The sequence below is a fragment of the Leuciscus leuciscus genome (assembly GCF_965113295.1).
Source record: "Leuciscus leuciscus genome assembly, chromosome: 2".
Taxonomy (NCBI): domain Eukaryota; kingdom Metazoa; phylum Chordata; class Actinopteri; order Cypriniformes; family Leuciscidae; genus Leuciscus; species Leuciscus leuciscus.
The window spans coordinates 51,589,772-51,597,377 of NC_138726.1; the positions used below are offsets into that span (position 1 = coordinate 51,589,772).

The window sequence follows — 7,606 nt, forward strand, 5'->3', positions numbered from 1 at the left end:
ATTCCTGGCATGAGTCATTCAACGTCAGCTCTTACGGGATGTGCTCTCGCTTTCTCAAAGACACTTTCCATTGCCTTATTAATAAGGCTAATTCTGTCTATAACACATTTATTACATTTAGTCTCTCCTTAACCCTAACACATATGTGCCTTTTTTTTTTTCATATGAATTTCTCAATTAAGTTTTTTTGTTTGTCATTTTTTTAAATAATTATTTTCACATTTACACAATTATTTTCTCTTGCACACACACACACACACACACACACACACACACACACACACACACACACACACACACACACACACACACACACTAAAGAACATTTATTCTCGATGGATTCTTAATCTAGTTGTCTATTAAACTTGGCATTGTGTACTACAACAATTGTTGGCTCTTTGATGAATGCTTGGTTCTTCTGTAAGTCGCTGTTATCAATGTAATTAAACATAGGTGATGTTAAATATAATGTTCAGATTTATTTTTGAAATAAGAAAGTAGCCTGTAGCAAGCTGTCATTTAACACAGCAATGCACTGTAGAAAAATATATGTTGAGGTTATGCACATTTAAATGATCATTCAAATGTATTTTTATAGCAAAAGTAAATTAATAAAGAATATACATGTAATTCAGCATTTTATAAAAAAAAATAACACTTTCATTCAACATTCTATGATGACATAAACAACAGTTTCATTCAACATTCTCACATAAACAACAGTGTTTCATTCAACATTCTATGATGAGACCGTTTCATACTGTTCTATTTTTCAGTTGATCAAAGATTCTTTTTTGATTCTCTGAAAATTCTTGGATGACTCTTCTTTGATCTCATTCGGATTGGTTCCGAATTGTGTTAGAAATTCCATGAAATCAAAGCATTAGGGATATTTTGAGATCTAAATCATGTGAAATCAGCTTACAGGAAAAGAAAAGATTGCATATTTATTTGATCAAGGCGGAAAAGCCTTAAGATTGGTCAACAGGAAGGTATAATACAGGATGAAAGACAGGTCACTTTTTGAAATATTGAAAAAAAATTATTGTCTGGAATGCGGATCTGCAAAAGATTTCCGCTCTAATCCGCTAGGCTACTGTTGGCTTTCAGGCAGCTTTTAAGCTTTGATTCATTCACAAAGTACACAACACACATAATATATATATATATATATATATATATATACTTGGCATGTCATGTCTGCCAAGTTTACATGACATTTCAATAAATGGTAATGAAATGCAAAAAAAAAAAAAAAGAACAAAAAAAGAAGCTGGACAAGTCTTCAGAAGATAAATCAACTTTTATCTATTTATTTGTGATGCAGAATTGCTGTACAAATAAATGACACTGCTGAGCGATTTAGATTTACTGTTTTAAAAAAAACATAAATCTAACAGTTATATAGAGTTCTGCTTGAAAACTTAATGAATGCATTGTAAATCAAATAAAATGGTAAAATGATTCACAGACACTGCTGCTGTGCTGGCAGTCTTCTAAAAGAGCTGTAGAAAGAGTACTGAAACCTACTTAGCCTACACTAAACTGTAATGCATTTTATCTAATCTCAAACGTGATTCCATGGCGTTGTTGCACGCCAGTCCTGCGAGTGGCGCTGTGGGCGAACGCGCTCTACTCTCCCGCCGCGCGGTCAAAGTTCGCTCGCAGTCCTTCCCTCTCTCGGCGGCAAGGCGTGCGAGTGTGCTTCACTAGCTTATGCTATTTGAATAAACAATTTTTTCTTCTGCAAAACTACTTTAGCAGTACAGTCATGGTAAGTACACCAGCATCTCTTTCTTTTGGCTCAATATGTGAAGTTTTGTTTCGAGAAGCGAGGTGGTTTTCATTCAGGAATGAGCGGACAATGCGGTTGCGTGTTAGCATCTGGAACGTAGATTGGACGTTGTTTTCAGTCATTATCATTGTTGGAACATTTAATCTCTTATTATCAATATTTTCCACTTGCCTTGTCACAATCTAATCATCTGCTCTCCGTAGATAGCGTGTATCTGTAGATAGCCTATGATAATTCAAGAGTACTGCGAGACTTTAAAGTATAATAGTTAAACTGTAGTTCTTATCCTCTTGAGAATACATTTCTAATATAAACTTTAATCTTCACCAGAACCCAACTTGTATTTTTGTTATACAATATTTTTCTATTGGATAGTTATAGGAATGTACATATCCTTATAAGCATTCTACTTGTACTACTTGTCTTATACTCTGTTCGTCCTGGCTTAGGTTGGAATATTATGAAAGATTTCCCATTGGAATTTGGAGGTTAAAAATTAAATTTTTTATATCTGACACTGAACTTTGGCCTTTTCTGCAGAGTTTGCCGTTGAACCCCAAGCCCTTTCTGAACGGTCTCACAGGAAAGCCTGTGATGGTGAAGCTGAAGTGGGGGATGGAGTACAAGGGCTACCTGGTGTCGGTGGACGGCTACATGAACATGCAGGTAAGTCTCAATTTAATAGGCCGTTAATGAATACATTGGTCATTGATGCTTTTGTTTTGATCATACAATATCTTTAGCTGTCACTACTTTTCACCGTGACCCCACATGCACAATATCCAGTGTAATTGAAATCCCCACTCACATCTGATTTTATATTGACAGAGGTTCAGCAGTTAGTAGGGATGCACTGATAGGTTTTTTTGGGGGGGGGCCGATACCAATTTTAACAAACAACTATTGGCCGATACCGGTATTTGTCACTTGCTCTCTTATTAGAACTTTTGTCATTAAAATAGATTAGTGTTTAGATCAAGAATTAGCAAAAGTAAAAAATTCATGCATTAAGGTATAGTTTATTGCTGCATCATCAAATAATTTCTATTGAACATGGATCGGATCCATTTCAACGTTCAACATAAATAGGCTTGGGTATCGAGTATCGACTGGAACCGGGACTAGCTTTGCGATTTTCCCGGAATTGTTCAAAAGTTTAAATTTCGATTCCTAGTTTCGATTCACAGTCCGCCGACCGGAAGAAGAAACCGCTGTCTAAGTCATTTCTAGCCCTATTCTGAACTGAAGTAACTACATAATCGATTTCAAACTGCCAAATGTTAACTCGCTGACACTTTAGTTAAACATTTGTAACGTACACACGGCATGGTAAATGCGTGTACTAGCACAGGTGTAAGCGTATATTTATGCTAAACTGCGAACCAATACATTTTATGAGACGCTGTGTGAGTTGCCTTATTAACTCACACAGCATCTCATACAATTTATTCAGAGCAAACAACCCTGACGTTAAACCTTAAAAACGTACTTATATGATGTTTTCTTATTCTTCGGTATCTTGCAAGTTGCAACCCTATTCTCTCGTCCTTTGCTCGTCCGTTTGAAAACTGCGCGCGATGCCGGCGAACGTAAAAAAAAAAAATATATTCATGAAAACACATTTACACATGCAGAGCTGCCAACTCTCACGCATTTACCGTGAGACACACACAATTGACACTTTTCACACGCTCTCACGCGACACATCCATTTTCTCACGCACAATAAATTCGCGAAGCAAAGAGGACACGGAGACCGACAGACTAGACAGAGCAGTTACTTTATGTTATACAAAAAAATCTCAGCTCTCAGATTCTGTCAATTTTATTACGAAATTCAAACAATAAATACCGTTTTGGCGCTTGTAAATGTGACGTGACAGATCCCTACTAGCAGCTAATAGTAAAAAAACACGAACACTGCTGAAATATACAGTAGGCTACAACTTACCTAAATGTATATTCCTCATACATAATATCGATCAATCAGTGTTTTTTTATCAGCGTGAAGAGGTCAATAACATAGCTGGAGAACAATTATGTCATATTTACCTCAGGAAAGCCATTTAATTAACATATAGGCTATAGCACATAGTTGGCAAGAAAAAAAAGAGCTATAGAGAGTATTTTGCTAAATATGTGTACTATATTACATATTATATTTGTACTTATATCATTAAATAAAGTTGTTATTATAATAAAAAAAAAACGCATTATATTTAATTTAAAACCTTAAATAAAACTGCCAGCTGATAGGGCTCTCTGTATGTTTACAGCATTAGGTGAGTTGTTTTTTTCTTGAGAAAAATTAACGCCTATCTTGAGTACCTAATATTTATCCAAATGAGTCAATATTAAATCAAATCACAATAACTGAATTGAAATGAAATAATAAAAAAGCGTAGCTTGCCAGAAATTGTACCATGTAAACATTGTAACATGTTGTCACTAAACCTAATAAAATTCAGTTTAGTTACTAAAATGTTAGTGACAATCACAATACAATACACTTATTGTGATGCAAATTTTTTTATATTTCAATTGATGGAGAAGGTCAGACTATTTCCTTCAGAAAGACCGTTGGTTAGCTAGCTCATTTAAAATGTCCTAAAAAAGTTGTTTAAAATAGATTTGATATTTATATTGTAGTTGAAAACAGCCCTGTGAGAAATTCATAGTAAATTTCATAAAAAGTATAAAGTTCATAGAATTAAAATTGATCTAAACTTTTTTGACCCTGCCTCTTAAAAGAATCGGAATCGAGAATCGTTAGGAATCGAAACAAGGAATCGGAATCGTTCAAATTCAAACGATACCCAACCCTAAACATAAATACATAAACAGAACAAAGATGCATTTTAAATAAACATTGCTTTTAGGTCTAACAGTAGTTTTCAGGTACAGAAATAAAGTAATAAAATGTAAAACACTGTTCATTGTATAAATTAAATATACATTAATTATTAAAGTTATTTAGTCGAGTAGTGAGCATTTTCTTTTTTTGTCTTTTGTTTGATTAACATTAAAACTAAATATTAGGCTGCTGTCACGTTAAGAGCTGCATGGATCCAATATACTGATACACACGTGTGCTATTTCTCAACTGGTTACATTCACTTAAGCCATAATCAACTGTGTTTACAAGGATACAAGACAGGCATTTTGATATGAATTAGAAGTGAAATGGAACTCAAGTCAGTATTTGCATGCTGTCTAAAACACTGCTTTCTGGGCGCACGTGAATGTTCACACACAACTAGACACATTTCTTTTGTCTTCTTGCACTTGAATATTTAAATTGGCAAGACTTAAATGCGTGCGAAGGATAAACTTCCGCGAAGATGCAGCGGTGGCCCAATCGAGACAGTGACAGTTCTGTCAATTGACCCGAGCAAAGTTTACGCTGGCACCGGGCAGTCCTTATTGTTGAGCCAAGTATTATTTTATCCTGAGAAACACACAACTCGGTGCCTTAACGCAGTTAATTAATTAGCCATCTATATATCTCCCTTTTTCGTGCTATAGCTGATGGTTTTAAATCAGCCGGTTTTAAATCGGTGCATCTCTAATTGTTAGTAGTCTTTCTCTTTATGGGTTAATTAAGTTCTCTCTCTCTGATTTATCTAGCTGGCCAACACAGAAGAGTATGTGGATGGAGCATTAGCGGGTCATCTTGGCGAGGTGCTCATCAGGTAAGATTTTGGATTGAAAATCAACTTTGCGTTGTCACAGAAGCTGTGTAAGTGCATTTATTCAGCAACCACAATTGCAAACAATGTAATCGAGATCGATGTTTGGATTTTTTAGTTGATCACGGAGAAGGATGAGAAGAAAGATTGCAGATTTAGTCGCAGGAACACAGACTGGCTGAATAACCGTTTAATTTGAACAGAATATTTCAATTTCAGATCATCCGCACTTCTTCCGCCGTGTAGAGAGCTTGTGCGCATGGTTGCCAGATTGCAAAAATTAGGTAAAACACCGGGCAGGAAATGTAGGCTATACTTTTAAGGGAAAAGCTCTGATTGGGGGATTTAAACTCTTGACATCTGGCAACCGCAAGCATGAAAGCTTGTAGAGGCTTGTTAAAAACAGCATGCAATATGTGTCCTTTTTTATTTCTATGACAAAAACAAAGATTTTGGCATAGTTTTTATTTAACCACATTTTAGTTTCGTCTTTTATGGTCCATGATATTGCACGTTGATCTAGTCAGTTATCGTTTAATCACATTGGTGTCGTGGGGAAAAAGGTTGTTGACGAACATTTTTCGTCGTAGATTTTCTTAACGAAATTAAGTGGTAAATAGTATTTTACGATACTTGAGACGTTTTGTTCTTCAACATTAATTACATCCGTATCGAAAACAGAAATTAAGCTGTTATGTTTATTTAAAAAAATTAAACGCATGTTGTGACTATGAGTATGAGAACATTTAGGGTGTGAGTGTGTGCGGTTTACGTTGTCAAACAAAACGTCAAAGCGTGGTCAAGTTGTTTACCACAGACTTTTTTTACTCAATTGAAAAACCGCATAGGAAAATCATGAGGGAACCCGTGGTGAATTATTCTTCCGGGTTCTGACGTGATACCTGCACCACTATTCACGACTCTGCAATTAAAGGAAATGCATATTTTGTATTATACTACTAATGTTTTTCTTTTCTTTTTTCTTCAGGTGTAATAATGTTTTGTACATAAGAGGAGTAGAAGAAGAGGAAGAAGATGGAGAGATGAGAGAATGAAGAGTGAATCGATTTCTTTTTCTAATGGGATTGGAAGATGTATTGGTTAATTTGCCATTTGTGTTAGTTTTGTGTAAAGCCGTTTCTTTTTTCTTTGTAAAATTGTTAGTTTGACATTTTTTCACTGTAAGAGTTATAAGTGGCACGACAAATAAATTGTGCACTTTTGTATGTTTTTGTCATTTTTTTGTCTGATTTTGAAGTCAACATGAAACAAAATTGACCCTACGTACTTAATGCAACAATTCATAAGTGCATGTAATTCTGAAGAAAAGCTTTTGAGTCTGACTCTATTCTGATATGTAATGCCATATATGGTCTGGTAAAACCCACTCTCCAGTTAATTGCAGATGTACAGAATCTCTTCCCACCTTAATTGCTTCTTTTTCAATATCATTGAATGTTTCACTGGGTAATAGGCAACATTAGTCAAGTAGTTCATGAATGCTAAAGTTCAATGTAAGAGCCTAATCAAAGAGCCTTTTCATTTTTGAATTACTCTAATATTTTTAATGATCAATACTAAATGATCAATTTGAATTATGTACTTTTTTTTTTTTTACTGTTTAAATTATGGATTATATGTTTGTAATCGTTAATTTTAATATTTATGTGGCCACTTTGTGAGTAAAATCATTATCTGTTCCTACTAGTCACAACTGCTAATTTGAATATTAGTATATTCAGGTTAAGACATGTTTGTTCTGGGAAATTGCGCAGGAAAGAGTAGAAACAATTATTGATACGTGTATTGTGAAGATTTTAGAAGCTAACGAAGGGAAATAGAGATGTTTTATCGTTATTTGTAAATATAGGTTCCATTTTCAGCAGATTTGTGAGTGGCGAATCGATTAAAGACTGTGACGGACGAGTTTAATGACGAACTTTGCTGAATATTGGTAACAAGGCAAGGTAATTTTGAAACTTGTCAATATAGCTCACATTCACCCGAACTGCGTATGCTGAAAAAGTCCATTCGCAAAATGTTTTACAGTATTGCTTATTTACACATCTATTATTTTAAATAAATCAACTGTGCAGTTAGTAAGAAGCACAACGAAAATAACG

The 7,606-nt window shown here is 34.7% G+C and overlaps 1 protein-coding gene across 1 annotated transcript; it reads left to right on the forward strand.

The window, feature by feature from the left end:
* The first annotated feature begins 1,633 nt into the window (after nt 1-1,633).
* On the forward strand, nt 1,634-6,709 carry snrpf (small nuclear ribonucleoprotein polypeptide F). Its single transcript, XM_082161228.1, has 4 exons — nt 1,634-1,774; nt 2,336-2,461; nt 5,422-5,486; nt 6,472-6,709. The coding sequence occupies exons 1-4, from the start codon at nt 1,772-1,774 to the stop codon at nt 6,536-6,538; spliced, it is 261 nt and encodes an 86-aa protein (XP_082017354.1). The 5' UTR covers nt 1,634-1,771; the 3' UTR covers nt 6,539-6,709.
* Nucleotides 6,710-7,606: the final 897 nt, after the last annotated feature.

Coding starts and splice junctions, on each gene's coding strand:
- snrpf (XM_082161228.1), top strand. Junction 2,462..5,421: donor ACGGCTACATGAACATGCAG/GTAAGTCTCAAT, acceptor TGATTTATCTAG/CTGGCCAACACAGAAGAGTA. Junction 5,487..6,471: donor CTTGGCGAGGTGCTCATCAG/GTAAGATTTTGG, acceptor TTTTTTCTTCAG/GTGTAATAATGTTTTGTACA.